General features: G+C 36.6%; 1 protein-coding gene across 1 annotated transcript in view; it reads left to right on the forward strand.

The window, feature by feature from the left end:
- Window positions 1-18,730, forward strand: part of LOC149282518 (cytoplasmic dynein 1 intermediate chain 1-like) — a 150,107-nt gene that overhangs the window by 55,068 nt on the left and 76,309 nt on the right. Inside the window, exons 6-9 of the mRNA XM_089498084.1 lie at window positions 9,829-9,918; window positions 10,185-10,347; window positions 13,852-13,951; window positions 14,869-14,994. Of these exons, the coding sequence (XP_089354210.1) occupies window positions 9,829-9,918; window positions 10,185-10,347; window positions 13,852-13,951; window positions 14,869-14,994 (479 nt within the window). The remainder of the gene's footprint in view (window positions 1-9,828; window positions 9,919-10,184; window positions 10,348-13,851; window positions 13,952-14,868; window positions 14,995-18,730) is intronic.

Below are 18,730 nucleotides of genomic sequence, written 5' to 3' on the forward strand. Positions count from 1 at the left end.
TTAAATTGTTAAGGCCATTTCCCTTCAAAATAATTAGAGACAAACTTGCAAGAGGTGATGTGATATTAATGTGTTTGCAAGTCCTTTTAACTTTAAATGTTGGGAATTTCAGATGAGGGCATGCAAGTTTAATGTTTAAACTTGCATGTCCTCATCTAAATCTAGCAAATTTACTACAGTCAACTAAATCATAAAAATAAAAATTGAACAGGGGTCACCTTTATATCCTATTAACCATGATGTGAGGAGTGATGATTATTTATTTATAACCCTCTACTTTGCAAGGTGATCCCTGCTTGCATTTAAAGTCACAAATTACTGATTTTGAGAGTAACCTGCATTTTTAAACTTGCATATAATCGCCTTTCCTGTATTCCTGTGTATGTGAGTTGCTTTTTAGTTGTTGTGAGTGCTTATGCAAGTTTGAGTGAATTTGTGAGCTGGGGGCTGTTCTGCTTTGGGGACCATAACCATCCTATTGTTTATATTGGGTCCCTGTCCTACATCAAGCAATATACGTAGATGATTTCTTCTTCTTCAAAATGACCCTTCCCATATTGCATCAATATTGTACTGGTGTCTTTTTCTTTATAACACTCCATATCCCAAAACTTTCAAATTGTCCATTATGTGTTCAATAATACATTCACATTAATGCACTTAATGTTGTTTAGTACTTCTGGCTAGCATTCTACAATCCTCATCTATCCAAGTAATTCCACATCATCGAGGCTACAGCAACATTGTGTAAAAAATAAAAACCTATTTATACAATGTATAAAAACCTAAAGTAAAGGAGAAATAATTCAAACACAATACCACCACCACCACCACTCATAAAGAATATACAGTGCCTTTTAAAAAGAATAGATTATTAAAAAAAACCACATGAATACGAAAGACGCAAACGTAGACACTATGGAGGAGAACTCCTGCTGCCAATGTATAAATCAGCTCACGCTGAGAAACAAGGTTAAAATGAAAAACAATTATGAAAGACTTCCTCTTACAGTTTGAATAATAAAAGGGAGAATAATGCAATATTTGCTCTTTCAGTCATATTGTAATATTTGAAAATGTTCCAAAGTTCTCAGAGAGAAAGAGAAACTAATAAGCGAAAGTGCAGCAGTGACAAAACCAGCCATTACCTGTTCTATTTACATAAAAATGCCATCATACAGCTCTTGTGGAATCACAGTTGTAAATGCTTAAATTACCTTTTTTTTTCATAAAGTACCAATACAAAACTTGAACCCAAAATAGGTTATGTTCTTCTCAAAAGTTTGGAAGGAATTGGAAAAATTGTATCAACTTTGTCGAAGTTGAGTGTTACACTTTAAAATGACTACACATGACTGGGTAAAACCTGACATGGGGTAGCAGCAATTCACCACAAAAACTATAAAGCAGCAACGAGTCGTAGTAATAATGGACTGGATTGCATTGATACAGATAATTCTATCAGACATAAATCTAAGACAAGTAATTGGATGGTCACACTTCCATAGACTGCAATGGAGAAATGTGGGATACAACAGACATACTGGGCAAGATTCACTGTATTTTTATCTCATGCTTTTCATAACAGTCTATATGAGGGTTGTTCCATCAGGTTTGATAGATTTATCTCCATCATTGGAATCCATCCCAATATAGTTGCTAACCTACATTTCGTTACACAGTGTGCCTAGCCCAAAAAAGCCCCTTTTCTCCATGTGCATTGTCTAATTTGGAATCTAACATCTAGCAGCAATTCCGATATTCAGGATACTGACCCGGACAGCTGAGAGCTAGGGCTTACGCTTGGTTATCAATACTGTTCTAGGAAATTCAAGACTGCTGCTGGGTATGTTCTTTAGAGGTAAATGTTTAGTCCAAAAGGATACCCAATAAAGAATGCTCGAGTCTCAGAGTTATTACACCCCTATTCAGACTTCAGGACGAAAGTACACAATTAAATAGTTTTAAGTACCTCACTATCTATACTGATTAAATGGGACAGGGCCATAAATGAGACAAATGGGTAAGGTATCTGGAGTCCTGCCCTTGTTACCCAATGGCTAAACGATCATACAGGGTGGATGACGGTATGACTTAAAAAGGGTGAATGGGAATATCTGGGAAAGGCACGAAAGGGCTCATATGCATTCCCCGTGCAAGACCGGCTTTCAAATGAGATCAATGTATGAAATCAAAAAGAATGCCATTGTGTACAATAAATGCCCTTAGACTTACGTAAATGGCTCCCAGATATGCCGTTGTATATTTCGCCAATATTGAAGTTCAGTGTAGCTTACCTAGATTTCATGAATATCATGTTTGGTTTTCATAAATAAATCAAGAGTCACAGTAAATTACGTTAAATCGTTTTATCAATGTTGTCCTACAAAAATAATTAAATGTAGTCACTGGGAAATAAAATGGAAATTATGGGCACCTGGTTATGGTTAGTTCCATATTTTATGAAACAGATGAAACATTGCACTGTTATATCCAATTTTCACTGTAGGGATTCAATATCATCCCAGACTTATTGTAATAAGCAATAGGTATCTAGAATAATTTTCAGTCTAGAGCAAACCCATACGTATCTGTCAGTCAGTGGCTTTAACTCTAAACAGAGATGATGTGAATTCATGTTAGCAGCACGAGGAAGCCTTAGTGATGGAAAGAACCTGGCTGGACTCAACATGATAGGATTACCTCTGCTGTTTGCCCTCTTTCTACTCCTTGTCCAAGGTACTAAATCAAGACAAGCTTGATGAAAAAAGGCAGTGTCTGGGATTACTCGCTGCTCATTCCTGCTGAGATTTTCCTATTATAAATCTACTGTCAAAAATTAGATCCCTACTTGTGGCTTAAGTTTATGCAGGCACAAACACCTTAGTTCAACACATTTGCCAGGGACGATCTTTATACAGACATGTTCTCATTAAAGTCCTTTCCATTGCAGAAGGAAATCCACACTTGCTCTTTTTGTTTCCTATGGCGTCAAGGTTGGAATAGCTGAAGAAACTTGAAATGAAACATCAATTGTGATGTGTGGCCTGTGAAAGTGGAACTTCTAGCATCACTGGTGGAATTGTACAATGTGTACAGTTCTTAACCTGTGCTCTCCCAGGGAATATTTCTGATTGGCTGTAGGCAATATTTTATGAAGGAACACAAATAAAAGTAAAATTTTACCTTAACTATTTCTCTTATTATTTTTAAGATGGAACATTGGACAAGCACAGTAATTAAAATTCGAATTAGAAGGTGGTGGGACAATTGTATCAGCTATCTCGTGTTAAGCAATCAACATATACTTTTCTTGCATAAGAATCATTCTCTCTTTAATAATTATTAGTTCATACTTCCTCCAGTGTCAAGTTAGTTGGTATAATCCTGACAGCTGGACTAGAGGTAGTTGAAAATGTTTGTGAAAAAATTCAATGAGCTTCTGAGGAGCTCATTGAATTCAAGCGTGGTACTGTGATAGGATGCCACCTAGTCGGTATGTGAAATTTCATCCCTGCTTGATATTCCACAGTCACCTGTAAGTGGTGTTATTGGAAAGTGGAAGCGTTTAGAAACAGCAGAAACTCAGCCGCAAAGCGAAAGACCATGTAGCGGGGTCACCAAGTGCTGAGGCTCATGGTGCGTAAAAATCACTGCCGCTCTGAAGATACCATAACTGAAGAGTTCCAAACTTCTACTGGCATTAAAATCTGCACAAAAACTGTGCGACAGGAGCTTCATGGAATGGGTTTCCATGGCTGAGCAGCTGCATGCAAGCCTTACGTCACCAATCACAATGCCGGTGTCGGATGGACTGGTGTAAAGCACACCGCCACTGGACTCTGGACTCCACTCTGTGGAGTGACGAGACACACTTCTCTGTTTGGCAGAGATTGCGAGCCTAGCCTTCTTGTCCAACATCAGTGCCTTCACAAATGTTCTACTGGGTGAATGGGGAAAAATGTCCACAGAAACTCTCCAAAATCTTGTGGAAAGCCTTCAGAGAAAGGGTTATAGCTGCAAAGGAGGGACTAGCTACATAATAATGTCTATGTATTTAGAATGTGATGTCATAAAAGTCCCTGTTGGTATAATGGTCCATATAGTATATATATATATATATAGTAGTAGTCTGGTAGAAGAAAGCAAGGGTTATTCTATTAACCCCTTAAGGACAACAGGTGGTCCCTAAACCGATTGAAAACAATGCATTTTGAGCCCGTACGTATACGGGCTTTGTCATTAAGGGGTTAATATGTCATAAAAATATTTGCTTAATGTGTTGATGTCACATCCAGAAGGACATCACAAGTGTTTCTGTATTGTATGCTAAACCATTTGAACCTTCTAATAAAAACCAAAAGAATTGCTTATTTAAAATGAATTGAAAATTCATTTTGACTATAAATCCAAACTCACTTTTGATGAACATTTACTCTTTAAGTGGTTAAAACCATCTAGGGTTATCCAAAACTGAAAAGTCTCAAATTTCACACGGTATTGGTGCATATGAAACACAGCTAGGGCACTCTTGGTGGGCAATATCTGAAGATATTCAACATCAATTGATACTGTCCTCAAATATTCTATGAAATACAACACTTTTGCACCCAGCTTGCAGACTCGCAGTTCTAGCTGTCGGAAACCATTCAAATTTACTGTGCAGACAACTGGAAAGTTTTATATTATTCAGGAAATTACAAACACGACACAGAATAACTAATTTCAGTGATTGCATAATTGAAGAACCTAATCCTGCTTGTTTTCGTTTACCCTTTATTATAGCTCTAGGGGTTCCAGTAAAAAAAATCTTACATTTGGTTTTAAATCCTGCATTGTTGTTGTTTCAAAATGAATAGCATACTTTGAAGATTGCTTCTTGAGTCACAAGCTTTGCTGTGGTGAAAAAATGCAAAAAATATTTGTGATATAAGGTCTCTGACTGCACATTTTTTAAATAAATGTAAACTTGTGGGGCTATGTTGTTGAAATAATGTGGCAACCAGATACAACTTTTTTACAAGAGGAACAACCTATATTATGCCCACGGCTTTCATAAGAATTGTCTCAAAACTCCCAAAGGAAACTAACATAATCGTTAAACTTGGAGTTCTAGTGGATCCATAATGTCTCCCCATGGGTGAAAGACGTAAAGAAAGAACAAAAGTTTGTTTCATGTATGAGTACATTTTAGAGAAGCCAGGATAATGATCATGGGAACTGCTGTCTGAATGTGTTGTAATATCAGAGTTTGTCCATGTTTGCATATTTTGGCCAATGTGGAATAACATACTTTGTTGGATTAGGAAATCAATCATAGGGAATCAATCATAGCACTTCCTACAAACAACCCAACTCTGGATTGGCATGGAGTTGGAGTTGCAGTCTACAGCAGGTGAAGGTTGCATGTGAATATGCATTTTCCTACCATCCTACCATGTGTTTTGTGTCTTGGTTTATTACTTAATATTGGTTAGATTGACCTTTTTTATGCCAGGGTAACTATTATGTACATATAGATGTTATAGATGTTGAGCGTACGCATTAAATGTGTAGATCATGACAGTCCACAAAAATGGCAGTTTTCTTTCTTTTATAAGCTCTTATACCATGGTGCCGAGTACATAACTGCCTTCTCCTTTTAGGCAGCACTGTTTCCTACTGTTGACTATGAAAGGCATCTGACACTAACAAATTTTCACCATGACAACCATAATAGTTCAAATGTTCTACAGTTTAAGGATTAGATGTTTTCTACACAACAAAAGTTAAACTGTTTTGAAGCAGACACCAGATCTTAAATGCTGAATAGGTGCAGAATGCGACAGCTATGATTCAGATGCAGCTTTATGATGCATAGAAAAAAAACACCATCTCTGACTAACGCAAGAATAAAGCATGTTCTGCCCTGGCTATTTGCTGCAACAGGACTGTCACAAAAAACTCAGAACAATAGGCAAGTACAGTTCACCAGTGTCACGGGCTATTGTTAAGTGTTTGTATCCCATTGAATGAATGAGAAATGTAAAAATGTAATTAATAACCTGTTATTCATAGTATTTTCATTTTATCAGTTGTTCGTAAAGCTCAATGCAATAATTGACGTCCTCATCCAGGTGTCCATATTGTCTAAATACATTGGGAGTTATGTATAGAAAAGTCATTTTTGAAAACTATTCTAATTGCCAGTGGCCAAGAGCCCAATTTGCAGGAATATTCTGTTGGTTGATATACTTGCAGCAGTATGGATTTTTACTCTATAGATTCTTGACGGAGGTAGCGCTCATGACTGCATCATCCTCTTATGCAGTCAATACAAACACACCTTGATAGTAAAACATCAGCTATGGATCAATACGTCCACAATGCAGGCAATCCAGTTCGCACAGTGACACTCATATAATTGTCATTTAACACTATTTAAAACTATCATAACGTCTATATAATATGATGTTTTATTTTTAAACCTACTACATCTTCCTTACAATCTGCCAACTTTAGGCCAACAAATTACCTTGGATCACTCCATGAGCCAATTCTACTGACCATAAACTTTTGACCGATATGGCTGGCATACGTGGATAAACTGTAGCGCCTGCTGCAACTACCAGCATCCCTATGCATGGCGGCCCAAATATAGAAATAGAATCACAAGGGCACCTATTGGTGGTTAACTCTTGCACTGTGACGGCAACATAACCAACCGGCACCCAAAAACATCACCAAACAACAGGGGAAAGGGAGGGCAGGAACACTTATTAGCAAGTTCACCGAAAGGCCTGCTCCCTAATCACCCCTGTTATATACCTGCTACAAAAAAGGACAGCCTGCACCCAAAGTACCATTCCCACATGAAAATCCTTTTCACCCAATGGCTTCCCTGTCACTTATGTCAGGGTTCTTTTTTATTCTGTTAGATGTTATTTGGCGAAATGTTGAAAATATTTTAACTGTTGCACATTTTGAGTACAAACCTTCTACTGTCATTCTGTGACCTTGAAAGGGTGTTTCTCATCTGCTTATATGTGCATTGTACGGCCTTCATGTTCTGCCTGCGATTTCTTATTATCCATTTAATTTGGTTTTTTGAATGTTAGAAATGCAAGATGCACCTTTTTAAGATGTTGCCTGCACATTCATAAAGTGACAATTTTACAGAATTCAGCATTTTACAATTGTGGCAATTGTTAGTATAAGTTTCTTTTTTAAAAGGATACAAACAAACAAGTTGGTCAATCTTTCTTTAGAAAATCTTTAGGCTTTGTTGAAATGAATTATTGAATTTTAGTAAAAACCCTTAGATTATGGTATTAGGAAAATGGCAAATCGTTTTTGTCTAGGTTTAAATGATATGTATATAATGGTTTAACCCCTTCAGTACCGGGACGTACCTGGTACTTCCTGGTTAACAGTCACCGGTAGACCGGGACGTACCAGGTACGTCTCCTCCAAAAAACGCCCCCACATCACCACAATCGTGGTGATCGTGGGGGCGCTGCTGCTGCTGTCTGCCCAGGAGTCCTGGGCAGACAGCACAGCCTGTCTAAGCCCGCCCCCAAGCCCACGATCACTCCCACGGAGTGATTTTGTAGGCAGAAACTGCGATTGCAGAAAAATCTGCAATCGCGGTTTCAGCTGCCACAGGCAGCTTCAGGGAAGGGGGAGGGTGTTGAATGGGTCCCCACACTGATCCAACACCCCCCTGCTGCCTGATCGCTCCATGAGAGCGTCAGTGCAGCGTTAACCCCTTCAATTCCCGTTTTTTAGGGGGTTCTGCTGCTGGTGGTCTGCCTGGAAGCCCAGGCAGACCAGCAACAGCAAAAACGAGCCCCCAGAAGTCCTCTGATCAGTCCTGTAGGACTGATCAGAGAGACTCCTCCCCTACAATCTCCAGTCTATTGGAGATTGTGTCCCAGCTGCCAGAGGCAGCTTCAGGGACAGGGAGACAGGGTTCTTTGGTCTCCACATGAGTGTGGAGACCAGACCCCCCCACCCCCACCCTTCCTCAGTTAACCCCTACCCCCCTCTTCCTCAATTAACCCCTTCAATGCTGCGATTGTGTATGACCCCCATCGCAGCATTGCAGGGGTTAATATTAGTCCCCACAAGCTTGTGGGGACTAAATATCAATCAATTCTGTGCTTCAATGGAGCATCAGCATTGAAAGAGTTAAAAAAAATAATGTAAAAAATAATAATAATAATAATTTAAAAAAAAAATAAAATAAAAAATAAATTAAAAAAAATTAATAAAATAATAATAATAATTTTAAAAAAAATAACAGCACTGACCTGAAAGTCCAGGGTGCTTCCAGGTCAAATGCTGGGCTGATCAGATCGCTCCTGGCCAATAGGAGTGATCGGATCATTATGGCAGCCCACGGATGACCCTGCTCTACAAAGAGAGAGGGGTCATCTAGGGTAATTATGAAAAAACACAAATTATTAATAAATGAAAAAATCATAATTATTACCTGATCACTTGTCGGTGACATTTTAAGTCGCTGATTATTGATCGGTCTCCCTGACTGATGTCAGCGGCCTAAACCTGTCACTTACAAGTAATCTGATGAAAAAAAATATTTCAAAAAATGTAAATGCGCATGTTCCAGTTTTGCCCTCATAGCTTCCTCAAAAAATACATGAACCATGCATGTGAGGCCTTGTTGGAACCGGGGGGTGTTGGTGAACAAAATGTGGTGCTTTCTTCCACTGTTGCACATATGCTGTGCAAGAAATAAATTTTAACATTGAAATGTATTTGTTAAAAACGCAATAAAATACATTTTCAGTGAACTTTGGCAGACATCAGTGAAGAAAAGGCTAGCTGAAAACTGTCAAAACTACCCTAGTTGAACACCTTGACTTGTCTACTGTTCATAAATATATACTTTTATGGGCTAATTTACAGCAGGGGGCTTCCAAAATGTCCCAAATGGGATATGGGCCCAGGAAACCAATTTCTGAAAATTCCAAATGTGAAAACGAAAATGCGCATGTTCCAGTTTTGCCCTCATAGCTTCCTCAAAAAATGCATGAACCATGCATGTGAGGCCTTGTTGGAACCGGGGGATGTTGGTGAACACAACTGTTTTGTTCTGCAGTTGCACATATTCTATACAAAATATAATATAAAATCTAAAGCAACATTGCAACATATGCAAAAAAACCCCCAAAAATATAAAAATACCTCAAAATTTGGCAGCAATTGGCGATAAAATCCCTGTTTGAAAAGTGTCAAAATGACCCTAGTTGTACACCTTGACTTATCTACTGTTCATAAACATATAATTTTGGGGGGGTAATCAGTATCTGTGACAACTATTGCAGTTATTAGACTACCATGCCAAAAACATGATGCATGCCTTGCAATATTTGCCCTATACTGGTCAAAATAGATAAAAATCCTGGCCATGTTGGGTGGTTTCCAAATCAGGACAAGTTAATGAATATATTTGGGATAATTTTTTCCCATGGGTTTAATGTGTGTACAATTTGTATGTATACAAAACTGTAAAAAAATGCGTTTTTTTTTCATTTTTTCCCCACTTTTTCCAGTTTTTTTTAAACAAAACAATGTACTACCCAGCTTACTATGGTTTCAAATGAAAGCCCTACTTGTGCTGAAAAAAACAATATATGATTTGTGTGGGTGCACCAATTGATAAGAGAGAAATTACAGTTGAAGAAAGACATGGCAAAAACACAAAAACGGCTCCGGTCCTTTAGCGACACGTTAGTATCAAAATCCCGGTCCTGAAGGGGTTAATGCACCTTTTTTTATAACTATTATGTTTTTTGTTTGTTTTTGTTGTGTTGTGGCATATAGAGGAAGAGGAAGATGAGGAGATATTGGAACTTAAAACAGATCATGATTCTGAAATTGAAAATCAAGATGAAAAGCAAGACAAAAAGGAAGGTAAAATGGGTCTCAGATTTATTACTTACTTTTATTACTTAAATAAGAAGAAAATACAAAAAAACAACAACAGTAAAATTAACAATAGACAAAATTAACACAACCACTAACACACATTATGACATAGAGTTACAGGAGAGGAGGACCCTGCTCTTAGAGTCTATGAGGCCAGATCTAGTTTACATTTTATAGATATATTTTAGATAAAACATTTACGGTACATGTGAAGTAAAACTTCATGATAACAATTTGTCCCACTCCGACAGCTCCTCCAAGAGAACTAACTGAAGAAGAAAAACAACAAATCGTCCACTCAGAGGAATTCCATATCTTTTTCGACCGCACCATTCGTGTGATTGAGAGAGCTCTTGCAGAAGATACAAATATATTCTTTGACTACAGTGGAAGAGACTTAGAAGATAAGGAAGGGTCAGTCATTTTCCTTCATATCTCTTTCCTTGTATTCAGATTAATGTTCTTACTTGGTATTAATAACTTGAAAAGGTAACAGATAACTGAAAGCTCAATTTATCTAGTCAAGTACCTAACCCTCTAGAAAGAAAAACCTCAAGACATAAAACTGTAAATTCATTATACATTTAAAATATATCCCTAATCTCCAAAATGGCATTGTTATATTTAATTCAGTCATGTCAGAGACTCTAGGTCAAGCCTGGAGAGTTCACAGATATAGCTGCTGGCCTTAAGAAGCCAGAGCTGGTTTTAATTCCCAGTCCAGCCCAAGGTCTCCATACCTAGACACTAGAGTCCATGACAAGTCTTGTAGAAGTCATTGTTGCTTATAAAACACTTATTCAAAGGTCCTTCACAAATAATGTTGCTGCCTACCCCTGTATTCAGTAGAAAAAGCTGGAGGCCTCATCATTAGAAACATTTTAACAGCCAATTAATACAATATACTGTTAAATTAACAAACCACCAAGACAGTTTTGTTCATTAGAAAAGATACAATATATGGTCCAGACACATTTGGGATTTCCCATTTTCTTCTCATGTGGCATATTAGACATCACATGCTCTGTGCTAATCATAACAACAAAAGCTTCAATAGTGTTCTGTTTCTCTTGATATAAATCACAGTCCTATATGTATACGTGTATAATTATATGTGTGTGCATGTCAGAATGTGTGTGTATACGTGCTTGTGAATGTATGTACATAAGCATAATACATGTGTAAATTAGCTAATACAGTTAAACAGAAAAATGTGGTATTATAAGTGTCACAAGTAAAATTATATATTTCTTTATATGCATGTTAACGATAAATGTGTCCTTTATCTGTGCCTATGATCATATTGAAAGGACATGACAATGGAATATTATGATCTTATGTAACTTGGGGACACTTATTGTACATACATGGCTATATGGAATTAGAACCACTTAATGTTCTGAATTGCTGTCCCAGTGGGCGGAGCGAGCCATATATGGAAGCGGGACTAGTCATGCCTGAAGGGAGGGAGGGATAGCCTCAGACAGCCTTAAATGGGCAGGGAGTAGGCGGTAGTGGGTGGGGACAAACACCACTCCCTTGTTCTGTGGAAGAGGAAACTCAGCTGGAGGATAAGGGTAGCAACACTTCACCCAGAGACTTCGGGCGATACCTTTAAGTTCCCAGGTCTGGATACTGATGTGACTGATTTTGAAGCGTTCTTATAGTAGACATTCTACAATAAGCTTGTGTATTATCAGTTACAGGAACCTTCCACACTTCCAGTGTCTTATAACCTACTGCCATTGCTAAATATTGAGCAGCATGACTTATAACATATAACCACCATAAATAATTGCATGCTGTCAGGGAAATTGTAGGAAGGCCCTTGCCCAAAATATTGCTGGCCAAATTTAGCTGTTTTAAGCATACAATTTGCAAACCGCATACAAGCCTTTGTATTGTTGCTGTGAGGGGACAGGAGGGAGATGTTTGGAGTATGTGTGAGAAATTTGCTTGCGTTTTGACTGAAATGATTCCCCTGTAAATCCTGTAGGTATTATAAACAACAAAATTATTTTTGTAAGCTAATATCCCTTTATAAATAACCAACTCGATGTTATGTTTCTTACAAGGAATACGTTATTCAAAACTGTGATTATTTTAATAAATCCAGTGGAGAGTTTTGAAGATAAAATGTGTATATTTACCAGGAATTATTAAAAAAAATAAGATTTTTGGTTTATAATAATGCTTATTTACGTTATTTATGCAATTCGGTTTTTGGAAATTTTAATGGAACTACAGCATATTTATACATTCTACTAGTAGAACAGCCAGGTGTTTAATTGAAAGCTAAGACCAATGAAGACCCGGTGTTTTAATTGTCCAATTTAATCTGTTTGGGTTTGTATATTCCATGATAAATGATTTGTAATATTAAAATTTAGTACAGTACATTGTGAGATGCTAAAGTAGTCTAATACATTTGTGAAATTTTTAGCAAAATTTAGCACTGTGCCATACCTAAATTAATGATAAATAAACCTGTTTTACCTCTATATGCAGACAAAATAAGTCCAAATGTAAGAGACCTAATATCTAAAAGTACAAAACACAAATTACTTTTTTAACAGTTTTACCGCAATTTTTTTTTAATGCATTATATCCACCAAAATGATTATAAACAGGGAAGAGTGTGCCTTTCAAGAAAATAAAAACAAAAATTATAACATTTGCTCAAACTCAGCGGGTAAAGATTGATATAGGCATGATTTTATTTATTTATTCATAGTTCACTCATGTTGAATAACTTTAGGGACAGACCAATTTAAAATGGAAGAATAAATTACCAGTGTTCAAATCCAAACCGCCAAATATGTGTGTTAAATAAACAAGAGGCTACTATGGGATATAGTATATTTTGGCCAGAGTGCACAAGCCCACCTAGCATGTAAAGGCACCCGATGAGAGGTGGAAAGAAAGAGGGTTAGTTTTAAGTGCATCACCCAACTGACACTTAATGAATATGAAGGTCTATGATAATTGCCTGGGTAATGCAACAGTGCTTATGCATTTAACTTTTAATTATATTCAGTGGGGTTATTTAAATGTTATGGTAAGTAAATCATTGTTGCAGAATAATATTCTGAAAAAAAGATTGATAACTGATAAGCCTTGATTCCAATAAGCCGCTGCCAAGCTGTTCTGAATTGTTATACTTTTTATTTTTAAGCTTAACATTACAGCGCATTGAAATGACTTGTTAGGAGGCTTAATAGTGAGCTCAGTAATTTACGTATTCTAAAAAGCAATATAAAATTGCATATAACAGTACATTATTCCAGTCTAATGCAGTATGTACTGAAACTGCCCATAGGATACCTGCCCTGTCTTACTTGAGAAGTGCATATACAGTTCTCAGCGGGAACGCTCGCAGGGACAGCTGGCAGCTGGAACATAGGTCCAGCTATATGGAATATGCTAGCTGTTGGCAGCTATGCACATGTAAATATATATACGATATGTACTTAAGTGTATTTGCCATGGTCAAGTCTTAAGTCTGTGATTCAGCTTCCTAAAGCATGTCATCTAGAACCTTGTATGTGGTATACTGTGTTTCTCAGTTTACTAGAAGCCCTGTCTTCCTGTGTTAACCTCTGTTGTGACTTCCAAAAGTCCTGAGCACAGGCGAGGCCATGGGGTACCACAGGCGAGCAATTTTGGCAAACTATAGTATGTTTTTGGTATCCCCCTCCACTGGGTGCCAAAAGTACACTAAAATGCCAATGATAATCTCTTGTGAATGTCTAGTAACACTTACTAGTAGCATTTTTAAATGTTTTTTTTTTATTTCATAAAAAATAATTTTCCAAATAAATGTCATCTTTGTGTGTGTTTAGTGGGATTTTTTAAATGAGAAAGTCTTTGTTAAGACTTCTTAATGCAGGTCGGTAATGCTACCTTTACTCTCTAAAGGGACATTCAAGCCGGAGCCAACTTGTCATTTAATCGGCAGTTCTATGACGAGCATTGGTCCAAACATCGTGTGGTCACTTGCCTTGACTGGTCTCTTCAGGTAGGCAATAAAAGTTTTAATCAAGATTTAGCCCTGTATGCCAGATGGAAAGAAACTTTGCAACCAAGTGCACGCCTTTATTTTAAAGGAGGATTTTTTTTTACCTTTATTGGATAATATCCATAATAATATTCTTTCTTACTATATTTTCTCAGAATTAATGCAAAACAAATACGCACCTTGAGTGTGTCTATGATGTTGTGTATGCTTCCAATGCAATTTTCTTTGTAGAGAGCACCAAATTGTGTTTTTTTTTTCTTTTGCATATTACCTAGGAGACTGATAAGCCTCCATTGAGACAGCCATTATCTTCCAGTAGCACCGTTTTGTTCTACATAATTATGCCTTTTTACTGTACTTGTGTTGTGCATTTAACTTGAAAAACACTTTTTTTTTATTCCCTTTTCTTTCAGTTTTGTTGTGCTGGTCACAGCCCCAAGGTCTTCTGAGAATGAATAAGTTCCTTTGTATGACTATAATTAGTAGCAAGTATTGGACTAGAATTTGTCTAGTTTTTAAGCATTATGCTAACTGATCATGTTGGCACTTACCAACGTTAATGCGTCTTATGCCAGAAGTGAGATACTTTTTGTGACTGATCTGGGGGAATAGGGTATTGTTGGCAGCTATGTAAGTAACATACTTTAGAATGACAGGCAGGGTCAGTCATATTATAATATCAGTATCCACACCAATATCCTCAAAATTCACATAAGGTTGCTATGGTAAGTACTAGCAAGATTTGATAGAAATTGTAAAAATCTGTTTTTTTTCTCAATGTACCTGTACGTATAAACAGAGAACATGGTAGGCCACATGGTACAGTTGCAGCTAAATTCATGTTAACAGTCATTGGTGCAGAATCAATTTAATTTGATAATTGCTCATCTTTGATGTTTCTTTGTTTGTATTTTTAGTACCCAGAGCTGATGGTTGCTTCTTACAACAATAATGAAGATGCCCCCCATGAACCTGATGGAGTTGCATTAGTCTGGAATATGAAATTTAAGAAAACCACTCCAGAATATATATTTCATTGTCAAGTAAGACATTTTGTTTTATATACTTGAGTTGTGTAAAGTTCCTAGCAAAATCTTATTTCGAGATATAAAAAATGCATGAGGTTATTCAAAACAGCCACCAGAAATCTGGGATGGAAATACCACTTCTTGCTTATCTGAAGAACATTTCTCTTTGCTGAACCGAGTCCCAGTGGAAGGCCTGTGCAGTACCATTTACTTTCCAATCAACTGGCCGCCCACATCTCTATAAGAGATTAAAGATGTGTGAGAAGAGAGGGGAGACAATAGAAAAGAAGAGATAAAGAGGAGAGAATATAAAAGAGAAAGCAGAGGAGATAGAAAGAAAAGGAGAGGAACAAGAGAAAATATGGAGATAAGGGAAAGGTGGAATTAGAGGAGATGAAAGTGAGACTAGCAAGAAAAGAGAAAGAATAAAGGAGAAAAAAGGGGAGAGGGGTGGGATATAAATTACTTTAACCGATTTACAGCTAGAAAGTGACATATACGAGAAGTTGCATTGTAGGATCTTTTTAACCTTCCCTAAAAACATATCATTTAAAATTGTATGTTCATGGGGTTTTGCAATGCTGCGTTCCTGGCCAAGTAATATCCAGTGAATAGAACCTAATTCTTCAAGCTCACCGGTTTGTAGCTTCTACATTTGTGTGTGTCAGAAGTTACTCCACTTTTATGGATTCCCTGTAGGACAACATGCACTCACCATAGGTTTGTAATTGTCCCCTATTTATGGCATCATCCATGAGGCCAACAGCTGCAGAATGCCATAATGACATTGCATGTAGCTCCAGCAAATATGCTAAAAGTTTATTCCAGTAAAGGAAATGTATATATTTATTCCATAAACTGATCCATTTAGTTAGGTTCACACAGATTAATACAGGAGCTGATGTTTTTAGATACAACAGTCTTTGCACCACATCAGCAGGTGACTCCACTCTCTGGATAATTGCAAGCTGCACCATACGTGGTTGATCCTATTTCCCTGTTGGCATCTGCGCTAATGTAATTCTTTTACAGCGTTTTGAAAAAGCTTTCTGTAAAAAAAAAAAGGAAAACATAAAAGAAAGACGGAAGAAGTCCAGCGATAAAAGGCTTAATACAAGCAAAATGAACAGCTATGGAAGAAATATAGATAATATTAAAAAAAAAGAATTAAAGATATATATTTAGATGGATAGAGACGTATACTTTATTTTTTTCTTTATATTTCTGAACACTATTGATATTTTTGGAATCTTTATTTATGACAAAACAGTACTGTACATTATGTAGTGATTACATTTTATTGTATTTCAAAAACTAGGAAGACGGTTAGCGCATGTGAAAAAAATAAAGCACACTGCTGTTATGGATCTACCCATCTGCTTTTTACAGGATAAGCAGAGTGGCGCCCTTGTCATTTTTCTGCTAATGCTGTAGAATCTTACCGTTATGACGGTAATGAAATTTTGGCTTGCTGCATTATAAATCATCCCATTAAAGGAACGCTGTCAAACATCGCTTGCCTATCTGATGTCACAGCCGTTGCTGCCCCTTTAAAAATTGTCATATAACTGGCTCGATGATGATGTAAACACAGCAACTGTTATGGATGTATTCTCATAAGCTTCATCTGATAGGAAATGTATTTCCAGGTAGAGATGTTTTTAGAATTTTCTCTATTCTGTTCTTTCATATTTAGACAAATATGGAATTATTAATGTCTCCATTTGGTAGTTTTCAATAATGTACTTATGGAAGTGAAGTTGAAGAAATATTGTTATATCCTTTCCTTTATGTGTCATCATGCAAGGAATTCTTGAGTGTTTAGGGACCTTTACCTTCTTGCTATAAGAACACTGTGTTTATCATACTCCTTGAACATTTTTATTTAGAGATAACTTAGCGGAGTATGTAGCCTTTTCCTGGTATTTTGTATCTCTGTGATTGCCTGATAGCACTGAATGTGCCTTATTCTATTGATCTCTAGAAAACAACCCTAAGAATGCATTAAACCCAGAATATCAGTGCGTAAATGTCCCATAAGGAGCACATGGACTCACGTATCCTCAGGTGGACACTTTTTGACTCTCTGATTCTAATAGCTTGCAAGCATGAAAACCAGATTACATCCTGAGGCTTAATGTAGTCATTGGGGGCTTTATTCATTGAAGTGAGAGTAGTCAGGAGAGTTTTCAAGAGGGTTCTGGCTTCAACTCCCTAACTTCACTATTCGTTATCAAGATACAACACTGGCTATTTTCTCTTGCAAGAACAGCTGCGCTTACCCTGTGCAATGTATTATATAATGAGTGAAGCAATCTCACTTCTTCAGTAATGCATTATTTGGCCCATCTAGTCTGCTCACCTTTCCTAATATAAAGACTCAGACCTGAATCAGTCCTTGGTTTCGGCTTAGATTCATTATAGAAGTATTCCTATCCCATACATGTTCCGTTTATCTACCACCTTCTCGGTAAAGTAAATGTCGTTGGGCATGCCCAGAGAATATCCATATTGGAAGACTGGGAAATGCATTCAAATTTCATTTACTTTAAGTTGAATTCTGTCACAGATACTTTTTTCATTAACATTCCTGCTGGCTTTTAATAATGACATATAAAAAGGAGGAACTCTTCTTTCAACAGCAGTGAGATAAGCAAAGCATTGTATTGCTTCACTGCTATCTGACCTTATATTTTTTTAGCGGGTTGCCTGGTTTTAATAATGATAATATCCACATCAAAGGGAGCTTTTCCATTAATTTTTCCATTAATTTACCTCATATATCTGAAATTGGCTTGAAGAACAGTATAGTATTGCCAGGTGCAGTAAGAAACATGGTTGTATCTCTCATGTATGCTTATATATAATCCATTGGTTCTATAAAGATGTTAAAGTCTACAATTCAAGGGGTTGTTTCTTAACGATAATTTACAGGTACCCTTTACCTGAAGCCCTTGGAAGTTTTGGCCAATGGCATTTTAAAGGTGCTGTTCCACTTAGACAAAACATTAATTGTGCTCTGTAGCATGTTTAGCTAATAAACATTTGTAGGACTGCTTTATTCTTTTGTCTGATTATTAAATCAACGAAGAAAAAAAAACGCCAACATATACTTTTTTTGTGTATATAGCAACAATCAATCAGTGCCTGCTTTGTGTTTTATAACAATTTAGTGTTCCTAGAAGAAAATAGGAATGAGGCAAAATTTTATTTAATTAAACAATTATTTCTAGGAAGAGTTAGGGCATTTGGTCGTACTAGAAATTATTTTAACATGTTATGCACTTGAATACACTGGCAAGACATGGTTCCCATGAAATCTCTCCCAAATTACTAAATTAAGAGATTTATGTTTCATGATAATTTCTGTATAAAGTCCTTTTCTCAGTGTTATAAAAGGAATGACAAGGATGCTGATTCTAGACAATACAAAAGTCTGGTTTTTTTTTTTTTCATTTTGTTGATTTGGATTCGGTGTAAATGGTCCCTGAAATCATTTGCACTCCTGAGGAAGTCAACAAATTATTTAAATGTAATTGTTGTTTTTTTGGAAAGCTTGTTGGATATTTCAATTTACTTAAAGTTTACTAAAGTTTATTTTACAATTTTATAGTCTTTATATATTTTTTTCTATATGATTGTGCCATGAAAATAGCTAAGCTATTTGTTCTATGAACAGCATTCTCAGTTTTACTCTTTGAACATAAAAATAATAAAAAAGTTACAAAGAGAATCTGTAAATAATAAAATA

This window comes from Sceloporus occidentalis, unplaced genomic scaffold (assembly GCF_023333645.1).
Source record: "Sceloporus occidentalis isolate IW3139 unplaced genomic scaffold, rSceOcc1.0.p SCAF_113, whole genome shotgun sequence".
Lineage (NCBI taxonomy): Eukaryota > Metazoa > Chordata > Lepidosauria > Squamata > Phrynosomatidae > Sceloporus > Sceloporus occidentalis.